We start from the raw sequence: 24,334 nt of genomic DNA, 5'->3' as shown, positions 1-24,334 counted from the left end.
GAGGGGCATCCACGCTTCCGTCAATCTGCCCCGCTATGTACGTAGTTCACCGCCACAAGTGTCCATGTGTGAGTACGTGAATAATGTATCCATTGTCACGCGTCTTTGAGTGGCCAAAAAAAGCGCTCATAGGAAATCTCATGCATCATTATTATTAAATTGTAAACATGATCAAACATATACAAGGATGTTCCAATTCCAATATTTATTTGACAGACAGTCGTGTTCTAATGACTTGTTTTTATACAGCAAGAGACAAAAAAGTGGAAATGTGTCAAACACTTTTGGATAAAAAATCAAATTGGAATTTTTTGACCGTTGCCGTGGTAACCAACTCTCCCCTCAACTCTTGAGAGAATAATGCAACTAATTTGCAACATGTAAAACGCGTGTAGGCACAAAGACCACACATTTCTTTACGCCATTTCTTTATATACACAACTACACACTTTGTATTTACACAACACATTTGTACACAAACAGGCAGACGGCGCAGCCTCATCAATCAAACGTCCCAGAATGCAGCAGGGGGGCCGACGTGATCATGTGGGGAACATTAAAAGTGAATAAGATGAGAAAGAAAGAAACAAGGTGCAACATGAGACACAAAAAATGTGATGGGGACAAACGAACGGCAACATATCATCCGCATCTTTACGTTAGCATTGCACGTGTTAGCTAGCGCGCGCTCACTTGGCAGGCCAATCGCGTACGTTTTGGTTTTGTTTTCACATTAGCGGAGGTCATAACAACATGGCAAAGTTCATCGCACAGATGTCAAGACATTTAACATCAAAACTTCGCCAATAGTTTTTTCTTACGCTAATGACTAATGTACGGAAGCGCATTGCTGCCAAACATTCAATATATAACGTGATAAAGGTCACGTTTTAATGACGACAAATGTCATGGCAAAATGTGATCCCTTTTTATGGTATCACCAATTTCACGTGATAAGCTAGCACAAAACGTTACAAGTTAAAACGTGATAACGTGTGAGTTACAACATGAAACGTATCACATTTGAACAGTCAGGCCACAGAGTCCTTTTAGTGTCCTCGAAATCAAAGTTACTTGCTATGCTGCTTTTCTGGAATACTGTCAAAGAAAAACAATCTCATAAATAAGGCCAAGTGTTTACTCATTTAAAAAAACAAAGACACACGTACTGACACAGGTCTCCGCCAGTGACCTGAAGCCAAAAGGAAAAACAAGTGCTTAGCTTTGCTAAAGATCAAGTCCAACTTAACACATGGCAGCAACACGCTTCGGTACTCAGAAGGAAGAAAAAGGAAACAAAACATTTCTTTCTTTCATTATTAGCAGTAACGAGGTCAACGATTGCAGCTTAGGTCATGTTTTGTCAGTCGTGTGACTTCATGTCAGTCATGTCGCGCGTGCGCACGCACACACCCAAAAAGTACACATGGCATTGTCGGTGGGCTGCTGATATGCTAACGCTATTGCAAACAGGTGCAGCAAGATGGCGGATCATCACGTGTTGTGCTCTTGACACGCACACGGCGACAACATGCCAACTACATGCCGAGCGAGGCTCCGGATGAGGACGTGGTCATCGTGGCGGCGGCGAGGCCGTGCCTGGGCGGGGCCAAGTGGAGAAGCGCGCTGACGGTGGCGGCCACCTGGGGGAGCCCTTGTTCCTCCAGGATGTGAAGCGGAAGACACAAGTCACTCTGGACACGCACACGCACGCACAACATGGAGGAGGGAAGGCCAAAAAGAAAACAAAGCAAAGATGGGTCAACACAAGTGAAATGAAGCAAACACAAAAAAGGACAAACAAGGATGGGCGGGATCTTGGGATCGACCACATGGAGGCGCTCTTGGCTGGTGCCGCAAAAGTGGCGCTTGGCCACATTCGGCCCGCCTGCCACGACCGCTCATGGGTTGCGTGACGTCCGGCTGAACGGGATTGACTGGCGACCGGTCCACTTGTGTGCACAGCAACACAGCACGCATTCCAGGTGCTTACGAGTTTCGCTTGCCCCCCCCCCAACCCCCTGCAATCGCTCATGACGTGCAACGTTCAGGAGGAGGATCAACATTTGTTTGCCGACATCAAGTTGAAAGAGGCTTCGAAGCCGCAGGATCTCCCGTAAGGAACGGCCCAGACGAGGCACGGCGCTGAAAGGGGGCGTGTCGTGCGGACCTGCGTTCCCATCCGTGGAAATGGCCGCCATGTCATGTGAGGTCATGCGCGAGTATCGGAGCGCAACTCTTGCTTGCGGCCCGACTGGACCGAGCGCCGAGATCTTTCTCTTTGGGCTCAGGCCAAAAGCGGCTTTGGCAAACGCGGGTCACATCGGAGCGTTCCTTTCCACACGCGCGACTGATGACAGGACGGCGAGCAAGCGGGTCATGAAAGCACAGAGTGAGCGCAGGCGCTTCTGAGTGCGTGACAAGCAAAAGGAAGGAGAGAGATGAGAAGACAAGGAGACAAACGCGTTAGTAGGAAAGAAGCGGCGAAAGACGACATCATCACCTTGAAATGTGCTTGGAAATAAATCGACTTGCAAAATGTTTGAACACATTCGCCGCTCAAGCATGTTGAGACGACGTTGGAAGTTGCAGCAAAATTCAACCAATCACCTTCAAGTTATTAGCAATCCATTGACAAACCGAGACGATCCACAAACGTCAAAAGCGCAAAACGTCTCAGGCTACTTGAAATACGATTATTCATAAATACTTGCCCACACGTCATTTGTCGACTTATGTGCTCATTGATGCTCGATCCCAATCGTGATCACAAAAATCCTCCATCTTGCGACAGGTCGGCCAACTTTTGTTACCTGAGCGACGCCCATCCTGCGACACGCCTCCAGGAAGTTCTCCACGTTCCTCCGACATTTGGCCATGGTCAGTTTGGGCTGAGGACACACGGCGGACGGTTGTCATGGCGACCGGCGGAGACACGGCAAGCGGCCGACGCACTCACCACAGCGGGGGAGGGCACGTGTATGCTGGGGACCGATCGCGGCCGCACGTGATTGGCCAGGTGGCACAAGACCACGCCGTCCGTCAGCGCCGCCCCCAGGTCGCTAGGCAACGACACCTTCAGCCGGCCCTCGATGTTCTGCCGAACACAAAAATGATGACGAGTGAGCGCCGACCCGCTTTTGCTTCATTTGGCTGGACGAGCGTTGTGGGACGATGGAACGCAACAGACTCAATGGAAGCGGCTCCCCTCATGAATGAAGGCGAAGGACGTGTGCAAAATGCATTCACAGTTGAAGGGAGGGCAAAACGGCCACGACGTCATCCGCACGCGAGACCCGGCCATTTGGAGGCTTTCGCACCCTCCGCCGAGCACGTGTGCCAAGTTACAGCCACTACTGAAACATTTTCAATAGGGATACACGAGTATCCATACCAGGTATCGGGCCTTATTTCAAGGGTTTTCAATCGAGTACCACAAATGAGAAATAAGAAGAGAACATTGATATTCATTTGATGCAATTTGGAAATTGTGATTTACTGGGCCATCCCAAACACTGTCCAGTCGAGTAGACTTGCCCGACACGCCAATGAAGATGCGCCCGTTTACACGCTGCGCTCACGTGCGCCTGTCCATGAAAAGACAACGACCCCCCCCCCCCCCCCCCCCCCCGATTGGCTGCCCGCGTCGTCACGTGTATAAGCAAACATTTAGGTGACCTTCCTGAGCTGCTCCACCAGCTGGTTGTCATGTCCAACGGCGGCGGGCGCCACTTCCTGCGGGTGCGGAGGGGAGGCGGCGGCGTCCCCTAGAGGACAAAAAGACGCAAGTCAAGTTGGACACAGCGACTAACGGCGACTAACGGCAAACGGCGCTCGCTCACCTCTCCGCTTTTCTTCTCGTAGGCTGAGGCGGTACAGGAAGCTCTCAGGGCGTCCGCCGCGACAGGGAGCGGCGTCCCCCGAGGAGGCGTGACCGGGATTGGCTGGCGATACAAAGTAGGCGGAGTCAATGCGAGCGTGGAAGCTACCACAAAAGGCATCGGGTGGGCGGTGCCTTCTTACCGCTTGGCGAAAGGCCGCCTCGCTCTTCGCCCTGCGGACACAAGCGCACATGTTAGCATTAGCGGCGGGAAACAGTCAAGCTGGTTGCGCTTTCATTTTTTGGTCCGGTCACAAAAGACAAAACAAAACAAGGATCAAATAAGAACGTCAACATGATCACAAAAGTCATCTTCATCCGTGGCTGCGTCACTTCAGTCCCGTCATCGCTGGCGGGCTCACGTACGCTCAAGACAAAAGTCTGTCCTCACATCAGGACTTTGCATGTGGTCCTTTGGACTGGACTTTGCAAGTTATGTTTTGTATGCACGCGCGCGCCTGACAATAAAGTTCACCTGCACAAGACACAAAAACATCCAAAAACAACAACACGATTGCTACACTATTGGTTAGCGCGCTTGGCAATTATTTTCCAAAATGGATGTCCCGTTTGGAACAGACAAATACGGCGGCAGTGCGACAACCGACTGACATTTGATTCGATCAGCGGAAACGTGCAAAGCGTTCGTCAAGGCGGAGGTTCCCGCGCAGGTCGGCAACGGTATGAAAACACACAAATATTGTCTTGTGGCGACGCCAGTTCCTTCAAATGACGATCTGTGAAAACGTGGACCGAGACAGTTCCACACTAAAAATCCGTTTGTAAACGAGAAACCTTGAGGAGTGGCCACAATGCGGAGGAGCGGACGGCAAAGGGTGCGAGCAGTCGGGAACGAGTGAATGAAGGAAATGAGCCAAAAAGTGGACTTTCCTTTTCAAGACCTCGTCCTCAATCCTTTGCTTTGGTCTGCGGGGAAGTCCCGTTCCCTGATTGGAGGAAAATGTGACGCCTCCAAATGACTTTGACCTTTTAAACGGCCCTACAAAGTTCACGAAAACGGATCCTCATCGAATGGCTCGTGTACGTCAGCCATCAATCGTTTTGTCCCACATTTGTTCGGGAGGATTGGACGGGATTGTCAAGCGCTCACTGCATTTTTTCAAGTTGCAAATTCAGTCAAGGTGCGGCCCATTCTTACCATGAAGAGGGCGGAGTCATCTGTGTGGGTCGAGCGTCTCAAGGGGTAGACGTTCTACACACACACACACACACGCATCAAATTGACACACACACACACACAGCGGGAGTGCTGGATGAAAAGTGTGGGCGTGGCTACCTTGCCGTCCGGACTGGACTTGTTTGGACTCTGCAAACAAAACAAAGGCACGCACACACACAACTTTCAGGTGTTGGAAGCCGCACTCGGGTCACAGCAAAGGCCAAGTGGGCGCTACGCTGCTAAATGACTTTCCCCGCTTGATTTCTTTGGCCGTTCAATTCAAAGCTGGAAAACGGCATTTTTCACACAAATGTCCCGCCCACAATTAACTTGGATCAATTCCCACACGTGTTAAAGAAATTGAGCGGCACTTTGACATTAAAGTTTCATTTGCTTTCTGAACACGCTAGAGAAAAAAAAGCACTTTGAATGTTATGTTTGAAAACGAGAAAAAAAAGAAAGAGAAGAGGAGAGGCCAGCCTCCAAGAAGACATTTTGGATGTGGCGAAAAGCCGGCACGTGATTGGCTACTGGTACCTTGGCGTCTCTCTGCAGGGGGCGTGTCTTGTGTCTCTCCTCGTCGTACCTGAGGGCGGCCAGCTGAGCCTCTCGCCTCATCTTCTCCACGCCCGCGCCTCTCTGAGCCACACACGCACGTGAGGTCATGCAGAGGTCACGCACAGGTCAACAACGGTTGACGTGACCTCACCTGAACCTGGCTGCTAGGTGGCGCTGTGGCACCGTCCGGCGCGCTCCTGACACACACACACAAAACTCATGACGGCAAACGGTCACCGTGGCGACGAGCTGGACGTGAGCGTGCGTACCTGCTCGGTCTCGGTCGCGAGTCGTCTGCTCCGGATGAGCCGACTTGACCCGGAGAACTCTGAGCGAGCAAACAAACGCGTGGGAACGCATGAAAAACTCAACGCAGGACATCAATCAAGCAAAGACATCAAAAGAGAGGAAAAACAAACAATAAATGAAAGACTAGTTAAAAAACAAAAAGGAAATGATGAAAAAACTAAGTCATGAAAATCAAACAAGCAACAGAACAAAATGGAAACGAAAAACAAAAAGAAAACACCAAGAAAAGACGAAGATGACGTTTACGTGGACAAAGTGGCGTTTTTGCCTTCTGCCAGTTCAACAGTAGGGGGCGCTGTAACCGGCAGCAAATATTGCTGAAGCCGGTGTTGAGCTTACCGTATTGCTGATGCGTCTCTCGATGTAGGCCATGAACTGCGAGCTGAGGCTGGCCCGTTCTCCCGCCGCTCGCTCTCCTCCCGCCGCTCGCTCTCCTCCCGCCGCTCGCTCTCCTCCCGCCGCTCGCTCTCCTCCCGCCGCTCGCTCTCCTCCCGCCGCTCGCTCTCCTCCCGCCGCTCGCTCTCCTCCCGCCGCGCTCTTCGCCTCCTCCTCTTCCTCCTCGCCGTCGATGAAGTCCATCTGCTCCAGCTCATCTGCACCAACGCACGCAGCAACCATGTGACTTTCCGCTACGCCTGCTGGCCTCCGCCAAGCTCAATAAAGTGTGCTCACGTGTCCCGTTGGCCAGCAGGGGGGGCCCCGCCGCCGCCGCCGCCGCCACCGCCGCCGCCGCTCTCGTCCGCTCTTTGTGGACGTCCAGCACACGAGCAGGTCCCTCGGAGAGCTCCTTGTTCAACACGCACACACATCAGGATGTCATTAATCTATCAAGTCCAGCAATGATTGTGTCATAAATTGATCACACGTCCCGATTGCAAACAAAAATGGATTCGGTCTGATGATATCTATTGATGTCCGTTTGCCAAAATGCTACACAGTGATGGAAAAAAATGATGAGCGCTTCTTGTTCATTTTCAAGTGTGATCATGACATCACAATGCAGGACGCTCGCCATCAAACGAAATCACGAGCGTGATGCTTTTCTTATACATGTCAGATTGTGTGTGCGTGCGTGTGTGTGTGTGTGTGTGTGAGTCTAACCTCATTTCCTGACCATCTTTTGTCTCCACTGTCCACACTGTTGAAGCCCGAATCCAACGCTCCGTAGGTCCGACTGGGACACAGCTCATCAACACTAACACACGCACACACAAACGAGGCTGTTATTTGCAAGACCCAGAGGAGGTCATGTGCGACTGACCGTGTGTGTGTGTGTGTGTGCGCGCGCGCACGGGTTTATATCACATCATGGGGACCTTTTTCTGTTTTTTTGCTTTCATTGTGGGGACCTTTTGGTGGTCCCCATGAGTCCAAACCTCTTTTTGAGGGTCAAAACTTGGTTTCACAGTTTAGGTTTGAATTGGGTTATGGTTGGGTTTTTGAAGGGGTTCGGGTAAGCAGTCAGTTGTGATGGTTAAAGGGATATTTGGGGCTTTTGGACATGAATGGCGTCCTCACCTAAAGTGGCGTGAAATCAGCACTGACAGCGTCCCGTAACCCGAGAGCTGGTCGGGACAAAAGCAGTCCGGCAAGTTGGGCCGGGTCACAAAAATAACGCCTTTTTCTTCTCAAAACAATTTGTGTTTTGCATCACAAAACTGCACATTAGAAAAAAGTCGGGCTCGATTTTTCTGTTGGGACCAAAATGCGGCGCTCGGCGTATCCAGCTGACACACAAGACACATTCATGTCTAAAAACCAGAACTATCCCTTCAAGGTTAGGGTCTAGGAAATGCATCGTGTCAATGAGATGTCCCCACTAGAGATGTAAACCCCGTGTGTGTGTGTGTGCGTGCATGCACACATGATGAGTTCAGACCAGGAGCCGAAGTTCAAAGTTCGTCTGTCGTATTCTGGCAGGTCAGGGGTCGTCTTGCTGGCTTCCATGTTGAGGAACTTGAAGATGTGAACTTTGCCCTTGATGCAAATCTACACAAGATTATTGACGATGATTATTGACACCTTTTGGACATGAGCGAGCGAGGAAGAGCAGGAAGGCGACTTCCTGCTAGTGCTCAACGCCGTTCGGAAAAATCAGCTCATTGTGATATCGTCATTGCATTCTTTTCAAGGTCTTCTTGCCGCATACGTAAGCGACATCGTACATGTCACGTACGCGCATCAATCAAATATGTTGTACTTAGCATGCGAATCGTATCGACTTGCGTCCGAAACGTACTCCGACGTACCGGCAAAGGCGGTTCTGCGGTTCTGATTGGGCTCCATTCGTTGACGTGATGATTTCAACATAAAACGCATTTCAAATTTGTGACGTGCAGAGCCAGCGAGCGCGCGGGTTCGACTCAAACAGGAGCCGATTGCAGCACCGGAAGCCTTTCGGAACACACTTGATGGCCACACGAAGAAGGACGTCATTGACTTCCTGAACAGCATTTTGCCGCTCATGTCCATCATTTGTCATTTTGAAAGCAGCTCACATCGTGTTCTTCAAACATGTTCTTTTCTTGCCCTGCGGGGGGCGTACCTGCGCAGGTGGCGTGTGCAGCGGGTTGTTGTCCAGCACCATGGCGTGCAGCTGCGCCAGCCGCGTGTAGCACAGCGGGATGGACGTCACCTTGTTGCACGAGAAGTCCAGACGCACCAGCGGCAGCTCGGCCAGCTCTGCAAACACGCACACACGAGTCACGCAAACACACAATAAGGAACGCAACTAATAAAGCATTTTGTGGACTGAAATCATGCCCAAATATCTGAACGTTACAAATAAAGGGTCACTTTTTTCCTCTGCTTCCGTCTCAGCAGGCATTTAAATGGCAGCCTTTCATGACGACGTCGTCGGCGCAATTTGATTGCAAACGCAACGAACGGTTCCGCCCGATGACCTACCTGGAGGAAGGGCCACCAGGTGGTTCCTCCTGATGTTGAGGTCTCTGAGCGCCTGCAGCTGGCCCACCTGAGGCGGCAGCGTCCTGATCTCGTTACAGCTGACATCCTGCAGGGAGGCGGTGCTGATCAACAGCGCCAGAGACGCTCCCGCACGCACGGACGGACGCACGGACGGACGGACGCCTACTCACCAGCTCCGTCAGATGCCTCAGCTGGCCCACTTCTTGAGGCAGCGCCACCAGTTTGTTGTTGCAGGCGATCAGAACCTTCAGCGGGAGGCTGCACAGAACCACCGGCAACGCCGACAGCTGGTTGCGGCTGATGGGGACGCACAGCGGCAGTGAGCGACAAGCAGACAGCGAGGGCTGTGTGTGTGTGTGTGTGTGTGTGTGTGTGCGTTACCTGAGGTTCAGGTAAGTGAGGGCCTGCAGGTTGATCATGTGATCAGGCAGAGATCTCAAACAGTTCTGGTAGACGTTCAAACTCTCCAGAGACACCAGCAGGCACACCTCCACCGGAAGATCAGACAGGCGGTTCCGAGACAAGTCTGCGTCAGCGCACACACACACACAAAGTTAACAAAGTTATCTTTCGGACATGATGTCATCTTCTTGGGTCATGTGATGTTCCAAGAACAAACTTTGTGGTCGGTTGGTCGTATAGCAAGAAAACTTGTGACTATGCCTGAAAATAGAAAATCCCACGTCGAGTGCGTGTGGTTGTCCAATAAGGGCAGCAAACGATATCAATGAAATGGTGATGCAATTATTTAGATGCATTTTAAAGTTTGCCACATTCAGTCAAATTCAAATATTTGTATGTGAGGTGCAGTTATTTTTTCACAACTCGGGCTCGCCATCTTCAAAGTCAACACTGTCGTATCTGTGATGTTGAAAGCGGTTGTGTTGAGTGACGCGGGGGTCGGTCAATGTGAATGCAACGTTGGCCGTCTGTAAACTGGCTACGGGTGCAATGAGTCATCGATGGAGTGACAAGTAATGCATGAGCAAAGAATTCATCAATATTTGGATGATCAATTAATTGTTTCGAGTAGGGATGGGCGAGTACTGGCTGATAACCCGCCTTGTTTCAATGTATCGAGTACTCGTGACGGCGGCCGGTACCAGTCATCGATACCAAGGTGCCCTTTTGTGGCCGTTTAACTCTCGGAAAGCACTGCATGACTTTTGTTTTAAACGCTAGATCACTTTTGATCTGTCAGTTGGACGCTGTTGAAATCATGTTTGTAAACACGTTTCAGATTGTTCCAAGGTTTGAAACAAGACAATAAATGTGAATATGTACTTGCGATGATTTGCAGCAGAGACTCGGGAAACATTTAGAATGCTTGTTATTCAAAGTTGGTTGAGCCACTTGAGCTCAAGTCAAGAGTTTGACGTCCCTGATGAAACGCGCCAGTCAAGCCTTAGCGGGATGCTAATGCGGCGGGCTAACGCGCTAGCATCAGCAAAGTTGTCAAGAGTGTCCTCGAAAGTGTCCGAAAGTTGACCAAAGTTGGCCTTGTTGCCTGAACACAACAAAGACGACAGCGACCAAACGTCTCCGAAAGGTCCGACTCGGACCTGCGACTGTTGGACTGAATGTGGTTCGCTGGTGGCGGCTCAAGCAACATGTTGTTGTCACTTGCAAGTTACCAAGACTCCCAAGTCGCTCGGAAGCGTCACCAAAAGTGCTGCTCGGAAAACATTCGGACCACGTCGACTCAGCGGGACTCACCGGCCCGGGTGGTGTCGGTCAGGTCGTGGTTGGCGGCGCCGCGGGGGAACTCCTTGAGCTTCCTGCCGCTGAGGTTCAGACACCCGGTGGCCGAGGCTTCGTCCAGAGCCCGCTCCAGAGAACGGTTCCACGGCACCGGGCCCGCCGCCGACGACGCCAGGCCGTTGTTAGCGGCCACGAGGACGCTGCCCGCGCCGGCACCGCTACCGCCGCCTCCTCCGACTGCGAACCCGAGTCCGGTGTTGTCCGCCGCAGAGCCCAACAACACCGAGGCCGCCATTACACTGCGGTTGGTTGCTTAGCTCGCTGCGCTAATGCTATTGCTAACACTCCCACCCTAACCTTTGGAGACAGTGGTGCGCATGCGCACAACGCGGTCCTACGTAGTGACGGCACAGACTGATCACTGATCTGGCAGAGGCTTCGGTGCCATTTCTGAAGCGCGTATCGATTTTGTATTTTGTGTGCGTGTGGGAACTTTCATCGAGACGATCTGAAGCGCGTATCGAGGCGCGATTCATTCCAGGAAATGACGTCACCTATGACGTGTGACACTTCACGGGTTCAGGAAGTGGTTCGACTTTGTTTTGCAGTTTCGCACCGCATTTAAAGCGCGACGCTTCTCCGCAAAAGTTGCCATTCAGTGGGTGTTTTGAGTGTCGCAAATTTGCCCAAATCACGATTGCATTTTTATCCGTTTTTGCCATGGAGGCTGCTTAAAAAAGGGCAACACTAAAACAAGTGACTGGCACGTGTTACTTTGAAATTTGACGTCATTTACATTGCACAGTGAAGTGCTTGTTGTGCGCTTTACAGCAGCAATCAGATTTGTTAACCATATTCAGTTATCGTAACAACTATCAGTACTCATAAACACAATCCATCACTTCAAGTATCCCGCAGTCCACATGAGCTCACTTTTCATGCAATCAATGCCTCGTGATTTGCTATTATATTTCTTACAGGATGACTCATTTTCATAGCCTGACATTATCCACATAAAAAGTCATTAACTGCATGAGTGCAACACACAAAGTCAATTATGTTACTCTTTTTTAACAAATGTACAGTTCAGCAACTTACCCAAATGACTAGTATATAAAACAAATATTACTGAATTATGAATACAATTAGGCAAAGTAGTTCAAATGACGCCTCCCTGGGGAGGTGTTCCGGGCATGTCCTAGCGGCGGGAGGCCCCGGGGACGACCCAGGACACGCTGGAGAGACTATGTCTCTCGGCTGTCCTGGGAACTGGGGTCCCGTCTGAGGAGCTGGCTGAAGTGGCTGGGGAGAGGGAAGTCTGGGCTTCCCTGCTAAAGCTGCTGCCCCCGCGACCCGACCCCGGATAAGCGGAAGAAGACGGACGGACGGACGGAGTTCAAATGACAGTTGTTTCCAATTACAAGATCACATTTAATCTGCTATGTGGAGTGGAATTTCTATTTTTAGTATGATGTGTAGGAAAGCATTTTTTCTTCTTCTCTCAAGCACAATCCACTCGTGGAATCAAAATCTGTGAGTGGGGGTATAAATGCACTTCAATCAATCCCAAAACAATGAAAATTATGTTGAGTAATTCCTCTGACAAAAAGTGTCCTTTTTGAAGTGACATTTATTGGAAATGAAAGGTCAGACAAAAGCATGATTGAAATGTTGCCGAGTTGCTGCAACGCGTCAACTCCTGACGTTCGGCAATCATCAGCACTATCAACATTTGGCCGCAAGCCAACAAGAGCCACTTGATTTCCCATCACATGAGCTCAACATGCCAATGGCTGTGACTCCGCCCACTCCGACTTCTTCCATGCTTGGGAACGCCCACCCGGCCACAAGTATTTTTCATCTGATTTGCGCTGCCGAGTCCTCGCACCAAACCTGGACCCGCTTCCCAAAACCAAACGCCAGACGTCAATCCGCCGTTTAGGGGTAGGCGCGATGGAGAGCACAAGCGGCGCCCCGGGGCGGGCCCGCGGCCGAACTGTCCATCGAGTCCACAGCGGGATCCGGAAAGCCGGCCGCCACAAAGTCCCGCCCGCCGAGGAAGTCCAAGTCCGATGCCATCTTGGAGTGTCCGGGAAGAATTTCTTTGCTCAATCGGTACTTGGCTCCTACCACGCGGCCCGCCTGGAAGCCCGTCGGCACCTGGCTCGCGCCCCACGGCGAGTTGGCGCGATCGGCGTAAGGGCCGGGGGGGCCCACGGGAGACAGTGGCTTGCAGAGGTAGCCGAGGGTCCGGGCGGGGAAGGCGCGCTCCGCCGCGCGGTCCAAGCGGATGCTCTTGCAGGGGCGGACCCCCTCGGGAGGCTGGGTCCAAACACACTGCCGATGGACCTGGACGGCATCCGCGGGGAAAACGGCCACCGCCTTAGCAACCGGCGGGCCGAGCTGCGACCGGACAGCGGCGCCGGGGGGCGGGGACGCGAGCGTGTCGGGGGGGCCCGGCGCAGACACCCTGGAGCTGGCGTTAATGAGCAGGTTCCGACTGATGGGGCTGGGGTTGGCGATCTGGCCCTCGCACACGGAAGTGGCGCCCGCCCCGGCGCGGGCCTGACACAATTGGCTGATCTGGTGCACGATGCTGCTCAGGTCGCCGCCCCCCCGCTGCTGCAAGCTGCCGGCCATGGACAGCGGGATGGTGGAGGTAGAGACCGTTACGTTGGGAGGCGCGTCCGAGTCCGGGAGCTTGCGGGGTCCGTAAGCCCCCGCAGGGGCCTGCTGGAGGCCACCGGACACCACTCCTGGAGTCTGGAGACCGCCGGGTACGGTCTGGGGGTGCGGTGGATGAAGACCAGCGGGTACGGCGCCTGGCATCTGGCGGTGCGCTGGCTGGAGACTGCCGGCCACGGTTCGCCGAGGATGGAGGCCATCTGGTACGGCTCCCAGCGTTAGGGAGCGGGGCAGCTGGATTCCACTGGACGCGGCGTCCGAGGTCCGGGTGAGGGTCTGTGAGCCTACGAGGTCCTGACCACACATCGGCAGAGCATCAAATGGACGATGCTGTTGCAGCGGCTCGCGGATGAGTTTTCGGTTCGGCAGCGGCAGCCCGTGATTCTGGCACGTAGGGGCGGGCCCGGTCTGGTCATGCGGGTGAAAAGGCGCCTCGTACGGGTCCATGGCGGTCTCGGTTGGAGAGCAACTCTTCAGCAAGGCCGGCGGAGACGGCCAAAAGACCGCCACCCAGCAAGAGCGCTCTGCAGAACTTTGACGCTGTCAGAATAGCTGGCGATGTTGAGCTGCCCGTCGGTTGGCAAGTGTTTTAGCAAACGTGCCACAAAACTAGTCTCAGGATATGCCTTGGCACTGCGGGTTCACATTTCTCCTAACAGGTGTCGATCAGGCGCCAGACCAAACCAGGTCCAGTCCTCCAAGGCCGACAAGTCAACGCTTGGTGATGTGCGCGTCACCGGCCAGCGTCGGCCGCTGCTGCAGCTCCTCACCTGAAAGTGGACAGCAGGCACGTCAACACGGCGGCCATGTTGCAAGACTGCTCTTTTTCTCCATTTTACATGCAGGAAAGCCTGGTGGGCCGTCGGGCTAATAATACGCAGGGAGGGGCTTACGTATCTTTTACTTTACTAGTAGTTGACTTTTAGCACCAACATTTGAATTCAAGGAAAAATCGTATGCTTAGTAATAGTGGTTTCAATGTCAATCAAAAATGATCATGATCAGCATTGTTTCCATAATTGTCCAGACTAAAACGATTCCGGTTCCGAACGGTTGGCGTGAAGCAGTGCGCTCTGGTTATTTCCCAACGCACCCTTTGTCTTCGTGCTAGGATTCAACCCCGGTCCTCGGGAGCTCTATCCAGCCGGTTTCCCATGTCTCCCTCAATCAACACAGGCGATTCAAACGATCAGCAAATCGGCAAGCTTTGCATGAAGCCTGATAACGATCCTCACCCGCGTTGGCTGAGAGAGACGTGGAAAACAGGCTGGATAGGGGTCCCCGAGGTCCAGGGTTGAGAACCACTGTGCGAGGATACAGCTAGGCTAGTGCTAGCCACCAGCTAACGAGAGTGACAAACGGGCGGCGTCAAGAGTGTCGAGTGTTTGCTACTTACGCGCCTCGATTCTAGCGACGTGACGCGCTCATCTTGCGGAGGGACGACGGCGACATCCTCGACTTGAGCCTAATCGGCGACAAAATGACCGCTGGGAAGCCTTCTCGCCTGAGGCCCTGCCGTGCTCAGTTGCTCACTTGTCGTGTGGCGCTCACCACGCATGCGCAAGAGGAAGGTCCACTCGCACCTCAACGAGAAGTCGCCCGCGGTGAATGCCTGAGTAATAATCAGCGTCGCCACCCAAAAAGCAAAACTGTCATATGACATTCATCTGGTCCGACAACACGACGGCCACCGGCGTCATTTGGTGGTAACAAGCAATCATTTATAAAGCGACCCATTCACGAACGGAAAGCGACGACTCGATATGCAGTCTGACACCTGCAGCCCGATGCACCTACGTCACGTAGCGGCCATGTTGGCAAGGGCGACGTTCCCTCCAAAGGCAATACGACACGGAAATTAAAATAAAAAAATAAAAAAATAAAATTAAGAACAAATAAGAGGACGTTGAAATTATTGTACGTCGTGAGTTGCTCAATCATTAATCGGCTCTTACTTTTAGTCAACCCTTGCGCTGTCGATGGAAAAATAAATAAATCGTCAAGTATTTTGCCCTGTTAAAATATGACCGTCATTCTCAGTCGCCTTGTAATCGCACGGCATTTCGCACCCGTCACTTTGTTGACGTTTTTCCTACCGTTCACGCCGATGTATGGAATTGGTTGACGACTTTGCTCGTCCAAGCCGAGCCGAGCTCGTCGTAGGCACGCATCTTAAAAAGACCTCCCTAGCGCCGCCTAACAAATTCGCGTTTCATTCACTCAGGTTTCACTTTTCTTTGCAAAAATATTGCCTGTTTTTGTTTTCTTACAGATTGAAAATCTAGAATAATAAATAGATAAATGCTTAACAGCACAAAAATCTTTATAGCCAAATTCATACCAATACAGAAAAACAGCACAAATGAACAATATTCACTACAAAAAAACACAATTCTCACTTTTGTTTATTCTGATCTATGAAGATCTTGATCTCAATGTTAATTTAATCTGGTTAAATAAAGGTTGAGGGGGAAAAAAAGAATAACCCATATTGCTGCGTCATGCGAAAGCCTCACATCGCCAAAAGCAAGACTTTTTAGGGGAGGAAAAGATAGTAAATCGTTTTTGACACTTTTGACTTTGAAAGAAAATGAGCAATTTTATGAAAGGTCATATGATATGGGTCAAATTTGAACAGGAGGTTTCAATCCGACGCTAGCGGGACCCAAAGACGCTTAACAAAGTTGTGTCATGCATTCACCATGTCAAAGATTTGAATTGAGCCCTTGTCAACATTTTGGCAGACGTGATAATCATCGTTTCACTTCCCATTCCTCAAAAAGGTTCACTTTTCTTGTGACCTTTTCCCCAAGAGGAGGATGATGATGTCATCACAAATGCACGTTGACAGTAGAACAACATCAAGTACACCAACAAGATTAATCACAACAGTCATTTGTCAATTAAATAAGACACACAAAAAAAATCATCACAGTCAAAGCAGACGCGGCATTTTGACTTGGACTTGCCGGCTTGCTGCAAGTACACGTGCAATCAAATCTAAGGAAAAAGCTACACAAAAATCTCTTCCTCATTTTAAAGGATGTTTGTGACCTCAGTTTGTCCCTGCTTACATTATGCATGTGTTGCGCAAGGTTGTGGAAATGTGCGCATCGTATTTCATAAAAGTGACGGCGGCTGCTGTGGTCACCAACGACTTCTCACCTGACCGGAAGAATCAAACGTTGGATCCTAACAAGCGGATTTGTATTCCGACGCGACTCCTGAGGAGGCGTGGCTTCCGTGGAGCTCTGCAATTGCTCGCGTTTGCACCAAGAGGCCACGCCCTCCAAATGGTGGGCCGGCCGCTCCCTTGGGCTGAAATCAATTGATAGCACCGCATCGGCCCCAAGGGACGCCACGCCGGCCCACCGATGGCCAGTCCAGCCCTGCACCCGTGCACGTGGAATGCGAAGGCCACGACGCAATCCTTCACGTCAAGTCCACGAAATCCTTTCAAGTGATTCGGGGGCGTGTTCTCACACTTTTGCTCATTTCCTGCTACAAAAGCAAAGCAATCACGCAAACATTCCCAATCACGGCATTTGCAATTTCGTCTTGAACGAGAGGAGCCGACGTGAGGGCCAAATGAATACAGCGGACTCGGATCGTCTTAGGGGGGGGGCGGGCCAATGATGGGAATGAAGAATAATAAATAAATACCTTGAAAAGAAAATCCAGGACGTTTGTATTGGTTGAGTCGTCAGTCCAATGAACATTTGGGCCAAAACTGGAGAGGTCGTCGTCACAAGCCAGCTGACGGTTGGTCGCAATGCATGCTGGGATATGTTGACTACTTTTCTTGCGGGATTCTCACCCCCACATTCCAAGCGCGCTACAAAATGGCCGCAGGTCAACACGGCCCTTCGCTCGCGTCCGCTGGAAAGATTCTGCGCGGGTCGAGCCGACGTTTTCGAGCTGATCATTTCACGCGGTCCGCCGCGGCTTTTCTTGACGTCTCCATCGGGTAAGCGGCGTCCAGACGGCGTCCAGACGGCGTCCAGACGGCGCTGCAGGCGTGGGATTGGCGTGCCACGTGGCAAAACTGAGGCACATTTGCAAACTTCACACTCACATCAAACAGGAAATGGAAAAAACACAAGCGACCTGCATGCATGGCGAGCGCAGCTGAAGTTGTCGCTCAACGGCAACACTTTTTCACATCAGCAATTTGCAGCAATAATCAATGTGGATATTTTGCAAATGTACTTGCAACGATCTGGAATTGTCATTTCTCGCTTGCAAATCCAGCAGTTGAATTTGTGCTGGATGCGCGCAAATGAGTTTGACAGCCCGCCGCGGCAAGACGTTCCCAGCGGCAGAAAAGTCAAGAAGAAAAAGAAGCAGCAACTTGCGGAAACGGCCAACGCCGGCCGGCAGGATCCCAGAAGGAGCCTGAAGGTCCGCAAAGGCACCGAAGCCGATTTGGGGCGACTGACCGCGGCCGCCGTTCACGCGCTGGTCTCGGCCATCTTCTGCAGCAGCGGAATCTGCGAGCAGCAGACGGCGGCGGCGTCAACGCACTTTGCCGCGCATGGAAACGCACGTCACGCGAGCGGCACAAAAACGCCACTCATTGTTTTGCACTCCAGTTGGAGAGAAAAAAACGTCATCAGATTTCAGCTGGATTTCTTGCAATCTTGCAAATGCGGATGATTTTGTTGGCCAAAAATGAAAAGGATGCAAACACCAATTATGCTTTTTGTCACTGATGACGTTTTCTCATTGATTTGAGAATTGCGCGTTTTCTAATCAATCATTTTGTGTTCCTTTTTGCTTTCAACGTTGACTACCCGCCCCAAAAAAGTGGTTACTATTTTTATGGCGTGAGATGTTTTTCTTTTTTAAACGTGTTGAGTGTGAAAATCTTTGCTGTGTCTGCCATCGACGTCCACGTCCCGTCAATCAGATTTTTGAAATGTTCCTGACAAATATCGGCGCGGGCCTCACGACCTGTCGGTGTCAATAAAGTTTTGTGCCGGTACCTTGGTCAAGTCGACGCCTGTGAGCGCGTTAACCGACGCGGGCAGTTCGGCCAGGAGTCGGCTGACTTCGCCCGCCACACGTCCGCCGCCGTCCCCGCCCAGGATGACGATCTCGTTGGTCCTGGCCAGCGGCGCCGCCACCTTGGCGGCGATCTGCGGGAACAAGCCACATCACTTCCTGAGCCCCGGCGCGGCGCGGGCGCAGCGCGGCGCGGGCGGCGTTACCTCAGGCAGGGCCTGGAGGACCAGGGCGGTCTTGGCGGCGTCGCCGTACTGCCGGTAGGCGTCGGCCTTGAGCCTCATGGCCTCGGCCTCCGCCTTGCCCACCGCCTCCACGCGCGCCGCCTCCGCCTCGCCCAGCTTTCGGATCTTCTCCGCCTCCGCTTGCGCCATCAGCACGCGCTTCTTCCTGAAAGCAGAACAAGCGTGAAAGGCCGCTCGTCCCCGAGACGAATCCCGTCCACGAGCGGCTCCCCACAAGCCATATTTTGCTGAAGGCGGCCGGCGACGTCTCCGCCATCCCACTTGGATTTTGCCGCCACGTTTCTTTCCTGACTTTGTCGTTGGCCCGTCAGACGCGGTCAAGAAAAGGCGCGTCCGTCCAAATGCTCCGCTTGCTCGGAATCATCTTTTCAACTTGACACTAACAAGACCCAAAAAATCGCTTTTTTATAGCGATTTGCGAATGAGAAAACGGAGGCCAACGCTGGAAATCATCCGAGCAAAGAAACAAGTCAGGAAATTGTGTCAAGTGCGCTCGAACCTCGAGGCGAGTGCAACAATTTTCAAAGCGGCAGATGACAAATTCCGGCAAACGGCGTCAGTCAGCAACGGATTTGTTTGGATGTGGCGCGGAACATTTTGCCTTTGCATGTTTTGGCAAGCGTTCCACAAAGATGGCGGCCGCTTGTAAACGTGAGTTGAGTTTGTTTTGCTGCCGGCGTTTCTCACTTGTGCCCCTCGGCCAGCTGCTGCAGTTTGAAGGCTTCGGCCTCGGCGGGCCGCTTGACGGTGGCCATCAGCTCCTTGTCGGCGCGCTGGACTTCTTTCTCCTCCACAGCGATCTGCTTGCGCCGCTGCACCACCTGGATCTCCATCTCCTCCAAGCGGATCTTCTGCTGCTCCTTGGCCGCCTGCAGCTCGTACGCCAGCTGGGCCTCGGCCTTCTGCAAACGAAGACAGAAAGCAACGTTCAGTACGACAAATCATTTTCGACAAAAATCTACTCACCCAAAATGTTCATATTAAAGGTTGTCTTGCGTAGGATTCCAAATTCACATCTAGTGGCGATTGCTGATATTACAACTTCCAACTACTTTCCACTGACTGCCTATTCACAGTTTGGCACATATTCAGGTTTATGATTTTTTTTTCATATTTTGTATTTTTCCTCATTTCTCTGGGATTTTTTTTTTTTGTTAATGAAATGATCATCATGATGTTTTTTTGTGGTTTATTTGCAAATAAATGTTTGGGCCACCGACCAATCAGGAAGTGTTTTGCGCGCCCACCTTGGTGTTGACTTCCTGGTTGAAGGACGCCTTCTGCAGCTCCAGTTCTCGCTTGGAGTCGGCCATCTTGGTGTCGGCCTGGAACTTGACGTCCATCATCTCCTTCTTGCACTCCGCTTCCTGCACGCACGCACACAAATGTTGAAAGGCAACATTTGACGTGACATCAAAATTGAATTAGCCGCGTGAGCCTGCTGCCAAGTCTTTCAAGTGATCTTCAGCCAATCAAATGAACGGAAATGCAATCAAACCCTCAACGACAGACATAGTGACAAACAACAGGAATTTTCCATGGGTGGGGGCCAACACACCGGCTAGCTTAGCATTAGGTAGGATGAGAGCAAAGATGCATTTAGCCAGCCTGGGTCGGACGCTTGACCAGGGTCCGACCAAAGGAGGGCAACTTTTTCCGCCAGCGCACTAAATCCATCCTTAGTGGGAAAGTTGCCATTGGAGCAGGGTGGCCCCTCCCCTTTGGTGGACGACTATTTGGACGCCGACAGCCGCCTTTCACGGGGGGGATGGCGGCCCGCGACGTCTGCCGGACCGGCGCCCGCTTACCCGTATGCCGGCGTCCCGCTCGGCTTCCGCCACGCCGATGTCGGCGTCCCGCCGGACGGCGGCCGTCTGGGTCTTGCCCAGCGAGCTCAGGTAGTCCAGTTTGTCGTACACGTCCTGCAAGACGCCAGCAAACGTGAGCGCCACCGTGACGTGGACGGCGACGGTCGGTCGGTCAAACGGACGGACGGACGACCCACCTTGATGGTGAAGCTGAGGATCTCGATGCCCATGCGACCCACGTCGGGCGCCGCCACCTCCCGCACCAGTTTGGCAAACTGGTCTCGATCTTGATAGATCTGCTCCACCGTCAACGTTCCTGCGTCACATGACACCACAGGATCCCGGGAGCGAGCCAACAAAATGTCCGCCAAAAGAGATGAACTCAATCGTGATCATGGCTAAATAATTGACACAGCAAATTGTCAACAACAGAAAATGTCGTTTGATTTGAAAGCAGACGTTTGTGTTTGCCTCGTTTTTGAAGAAAAGGATGAGTTTTTTTTTTTAAATCCAACTCATCAAATGAATGCAAAAAAAGAAAAAAGAAAGAATTTGAGATTTGAACTGGTGGTGGAAATGTTTGCTGGTTGCAGGCCTTCTTTTGAGTTTTTGAATTGTCCAATACTGAGCGGGAGGTTGGAATCGTCAAATGGGGACGACTTCCATTTTCAAAACGTCCCAATGCAAAATGTGCAAGCGTGTGCGTGCAAAGTGACAATTTGGCGACAAAAGTGTCATTTGGTGTCTATTTTGCCAAATGTTGGCCTTGCGCGGACGGACCTAAGATGGAGCGCAGGTGTCCCTCCAGGGTCTGCAGGACCACCGCTTTGATTTCTGTCACCGACTTGCCCAGGAACTGCTCGCACGCCAGCGCCAGGAGGTCCGGCTCCGTCATCACCTTCACCTGCATGGGAGACACGCGGTAGTGACGACACGCGGTAGTGGCGACGCGCGGTAGTGACGACGCGCGGTGGTGACGACGCGCGGTAGTGGCGACGCGCGGTAGTGACGACGCGCGGTAGTGACGACGCGCGGTAGTGACGACGCGCGGTGGTGACGACGCGCGGTAGTGGCGACGCGCGGTAGTGACGACGCGCGGTAGTGACGACGCGCGGTAGTGACGACGCGCGGTGGTGACGACGCGCGGTAGTGGCGACGCGCGGTAGTGACGACGCGCGGTAGTGACGACGCGCGGTAGTGACGACGCGCGGCAGTGACGACGCCGAGGCCGGCGGGCAAGGACGACGCTCGCCATCAGCCAAGACGACAACTTTGCACTTCTTGTCTTTTCAATCTTCTTAAAGTCTTCTTTTCATGTTGTCAATGGATGTCCTTTTTCTTTTCTTTTTCCCGCTCTGCTTCTGAATGTGCTTAGCTGCTGTTTTTTATGTTTTTATTTTTAACTGGGTCGCAACCACTATCAAAGGTTGCGTTGTGGACAATTTGGATGGCTCCTTTGATTTGAACGGATTTCGGCACATCCTCAAAATCGGGGGACTACTTTTAAGACTGGAAAATGTCAGAAAGCTTGAACAAGCAAATTCATCAATCAGTGACGCATTTGCATATGGTTACCTGAGCCACGCCCGTGACGGTGATGGCCACGCCCTCCGCCGTCTCCACGTCCTCGCAGCGCGGCTGCAGCGTCATAATCTCCAACGTGATTCTGCAGGCACGTGCGCAACATCACCATGGCAACCAAAACAACACGTCTGACAACAATGTCATGACATGGCCACGCCCCCTCCCTTAAAGGGGAAGTCCAGCCCAAAATGTCTTCACAAGTCACAAGCATTTATTTATTGGATGCAGCATTGTGACCACTTTTGTGGAAGGGGACTTAAATGCAAACATTTGGATCCATGTCAGCGGCCGCCATTTTGCCAGTTGGCGGAAGGGCGACGCGCGCGTCTTCACCTTTGCGTGTCGGAGAGGAGCCACCAAGCCCACGACCAGCCGCCCACCACGTACGTCTTGGAATCGGAGCCTCGGCAGCCGCCTGAGGGAAAGCGCAACACAACACGCTCGCTTGAAAATCCCCAAGAAAAAAAAAATCATTCCAATCACGACCAGAAGATTTTTGTCAAAAATGGCCGCCGGTCAAAACGTCTGCTTGGACTGGCCCACATGAATTTTGAAAACGGGATGATGGATTCACCACAAATAAGGATATTTTTGTGCGATATCGCCGCAAGACAATCTGGTCAAAAAACACACTTGCAATAACGACTATCTGGAATAACCAATCAATTGTGACAACTCATTTTCCAATTTGTTTTTTTCAAAAGCATCCGCTTTCCATTTGTGAGGATGCGAGCAGACGTGACACGAGCCAATAATCGACGTTTGCTTTTCCGACTCTCCTGCATGGAAAGCGACGCACGTTTGCATTGCTTACATCAGCAAAGGTTTGGATGATGAAATCCTTATTAATACCTGCAGACAGCCAATTTCACTTGTGCAGGTTCCCTTTGTCCCAAGCAAAGGTACGACGGGGAGGACAAATTCAGAATAGGAGTCATTTTCAGCAGAAGAAAAAAGACGTTTTGTCCAGAATCAATTGGATGACTGACAACTTCTTATTTTTCATGTACAATTAATACTTTCAAAAGTTCAAACCACATCGTTCCACTTGCTGTCGACTGAAAATGACATCACCTGTCTGATGCTAAGGTAATAGGTAACGACCAATCAGGGCTCACCTGTTTTGTCGGTTTGGTCAGCAAACTGGGCCATGATTGGTCGGTGGTGACCTGAGCACGCGTGATGTCATGTTCAGTCTAAGGCAAGTGGCAAAATGTGTTTTCAAACGTATTCATTGTTGAAGCGATGACATTATCTGCTGAAAATAGCTGAACGGGTCCTTGAAAAGCGACAACCGAGCCTTCGAGTGACTTTTTCTGTTGTGATGATTTTCAGCAATGCTCGCAAATGTTATGAGTAGTGATGAGGTCGATGAGGCGTCATGACGCGGTTCGACACAATGACACACTGTGTCACTGAATACTGACATCTGCTGGAACTTAAATATCACTACAGGTAAACCCAGGTAACTTTATTTCCCTTCTTCTTAGTGAAACCAGCTGACCAAAATGGTCAATCCAAAGACTCTGCCGTGATTTGATTCTACCGTGTAGGACAATCTTTTCTCTTCTCCTTTCGGAATCTCTATCCTGGCTGGAAGGGAATTATTGAGCCTCAAAAGATGTGTGAATCATGAGAGACGCAACCCGCTAACAGACGCGCTTTGGCACTTCCTTATGAAGCTCGACACCTGCTAACAGGTAGCGGTGAGTGACATGGCGGCTGTGTCGGTCACGTGCTTTTCACAAAACCGACACGTGCGTGTAGTTCCTCTACGAATGATGATGTTGCCGGGCCCATCACTAATTATGAGCAAGATCCTCTTTGTCCCACTCCCTCCCGTGCAAAGTTACGAACCGCAGCCCGGTTACCCGCTCCCATTTGAAATAAGACAACAAGAGCGGGCGCGTGACGTCACCGCACTGGTTTGGACCATCCATCCATGATGTCACGCGCTTCTCCTCACAAGGGTCGAAAAAGCGACCGCTGAACTCGCTCGAGTGGCTAGCATTAGCCATGCTAGCCGAGCAGCTCCTGGCATCGGGTTAGCTAACCTAGCTCAGTTGAGATTCCAAAAAAACAACATATACAAAATGAAAACAAGAAAGAAAAAGAAAACAAGGTCCTACCAGAAACCACCAAGGCTTCGTTGGGGCCAACCGTCAGACAGTTGCCCATGTCCGCCTACCTGCTGCCCACCTGCAACAAACAAACCGACAAATGGACGACGACAACAATACGCTGTCTTGACTGTCCACACGCAATGAGCACGCGCACGCGCACACTGGTCAGGAATGGCGGAAGACCAAGCGTTCGAGTAGCGATGACGTCACGAGCCCGCTAAGGCCTCCCGGCGGAACCACGCCCATCGTGGTGACATCACTCCCGGTCGTCCTCTTGCATTATCCAACGAACGTTTGTTGGGAACATTTTATATCCACACATGTCAATT

At 51.6% G+C, this 24,334-nt stretch overlaps 3 protein-coding genes across 5 annotated transcripts; all 3 read right to left on the bottom strand.

Moving 5' to 3' along the window:
* Positions 1 to 190: 190 nt before the first annotated feature.
* On the bottom strand, positions 191 to 11,095 carry lrch3 (leucine-rich repeats and calponin homology (CH) domain containing 3). Its single transcript, XM_077565310.1, has 20 exons — positions 10,572 to 11,095; positions 9,237 to 9,381; positions 9,026 to 9,152; positions 8,835 to 8,940; positions 8,473 to 8,609; positions 7,807 to 7,916; positions 7,029 to 7,122; positions 6,600 to 6,714; positions 6,267 to 6,520; positions 5,888 to 5,946; positions 5,770 to 5,815; positions 5,598 to 5,699; positions 5,178 to 5,207; positions 5,040 to 5,093; positions 4,024 to 4,054; positions 3,843 to 3,944; positions 3,679 to 3,767; positions 2,960 to 3,097; positions 2,814 to 2,891; positions 191 to 1,694 (listed from the first exon to the last, which is right to left on the bottom strand). The coding sequence occupies exons 1-20, from the start codon at positions 10,849 to 10,851 to the stop codon at positions 1,539 to 1,541; spliced, it is 2,253 nt and encodes a 750-aa protein (XP_077421436.1). The 5' UTR covers positions 10,852 to 11,095; the 3' UTR covers positions 191 to 1,538.
* Positions 11,096 to 12,168: 1,073 nt separating this feature from the next.
* On the bottom strand, positions 12,169 to 15,316 carry LOC144051982 (uncharacterized). Of its 3 annotated transcripts, none has more exons than XM_077565672.1 (2): positions 15,197 to 15,316; positions 12,169 to 14,011 (listed from the first exon to the last, which is right to left on the bottom strand). In XM_077565672.1, exon 2 carries the CDS (start codon positions 13,686 to 13,688, stop codon positions 12,495 to 12,497), a length of 1,194 nt encoding a protein of 397 aa, XP_077421798.1. In that variant the 5' UTR covers positions 13,689 to 14,011; positions 15,197 to 15,316; the 3' UTR covers positions 12,169 to 12,494. The 3 variants fall into 3 exon arrangements, with proteins under 3 accessions (XP_077421798.1, XP_077421796.1, XP_077421797.1); XM_077565670.1 differs by lacking the exon at positions 15,197 to 15,316 and adding an exon at positions 14,638 to 15,190; XM_077565671.1 differs by lacking the exon at positions 15,197 to 15,316 and adding an exon at positions 14,642 to 15,190.
* Positions 15,317 to 15,546: 230 nt separating this feature from the next.
* LOC144051981 (flotillin-2-like) lies at positions 15,547 to 24,208 on the bottom strand. Its single transcript, XM_077565669.1, has 11 exons — positions 24,012 to 24,208; positions 22,216 to 22,297; positions 21,874 to 21,964; positions 21,079 to 21,202; positions 20,496 to 20,614; positions 20,299 to 20,412; positions 19,738 to 19,857; positions 19,178 to 19,392; positions 18,452 to 18,635; positions 18,227 to 18,379; positions 15,547 to 17,731 (listed from the first exon to the last, which is right to left on the bottom strand). The coding sequence occupies exons 1-11, from the start codon at positions 24,058 to 24,060 to the stop codon at positions 17,693 to 17,695; spliced, it is 1,290 nt and encodes a 429-aa protein (XP_077421795.1). The 5' UTR covers positions 24,061 to 24,208; the 3' UTR covers positions 15,547 to 17,692.
* Between the last annotated feature and the right edge of the window lie 126 nt (positions 24,209 to 24,334).

This window comes from Vanacampus margaritifer, chromosome 5 (genome assembly GCF_051991255.1).
Source record: "Vanacampus margaritifer isolate UIUO_Vmar chromosome 5, RoL_Vmar_1.0, whole genome shotgun sequence".
Taxonomy (NCBI): Eukaryota; Metazoa; Chordata; class Actinopteri; order Syngnathiformes; family Syngnathidae; genus Vanacampus; species Vanacampus margaritifer.
Note: the sequence above shows the minus strand (reverse complement) of the source record. Positions and strands in the feature narration are given on the sequence as shown.

Coding starts and splice junctions, on each gene's coding strand:
- LOC144051981 (XM_077565669.1), bottom strand. CDS start 24,060: ATGGGCAACTGTCTGACGGTTGGCCCCAACGAAGCCTTGGTGGTTTCT. Junction 21,965..22,215: donor CTCCTCTCCGACACGCAAAG/GTGAAGACGCGC, acceptor ACGTGCCTGCAG/AATCACGTTGGAGATTATGA. Junction 19,858..20,298: donor AGCGGGACGCCGGCATACGG/GTAAGCGGGCGC, acceptor GCGTGCGTGCAG/GAAGCGGAGTGCAAGAAGGA.
- lrch3 (XM_077565310.1), bottom strand. CDS start 10,851: ATGGCGGCCTCGGTGTTGTTGGGCTCTGCGGCGGACAACACCGGACTC. Junction 8,610..8,834: donor CCTGGTGGCCCTTCCTCCAG/GTAGGTCATCGG, acceptor GCGTGTTTGCAG/AGCTGGCCGAGCTGCCGCTG. Junction 4,055..5,039: donor ATGACTCCGCCCTCTTCATG/GTAAGAATGGGC, acceptor TTGTGTCCGCAG/GGCGAAGAGCGAGGCGGCCT.
- LOC144051982 (XM_077565672.1), bottom strand. CDS start 13,688: ATGGACCCGTACGAGGCGCCTTTTCACCCGCATGACCAGACCGGGCCC.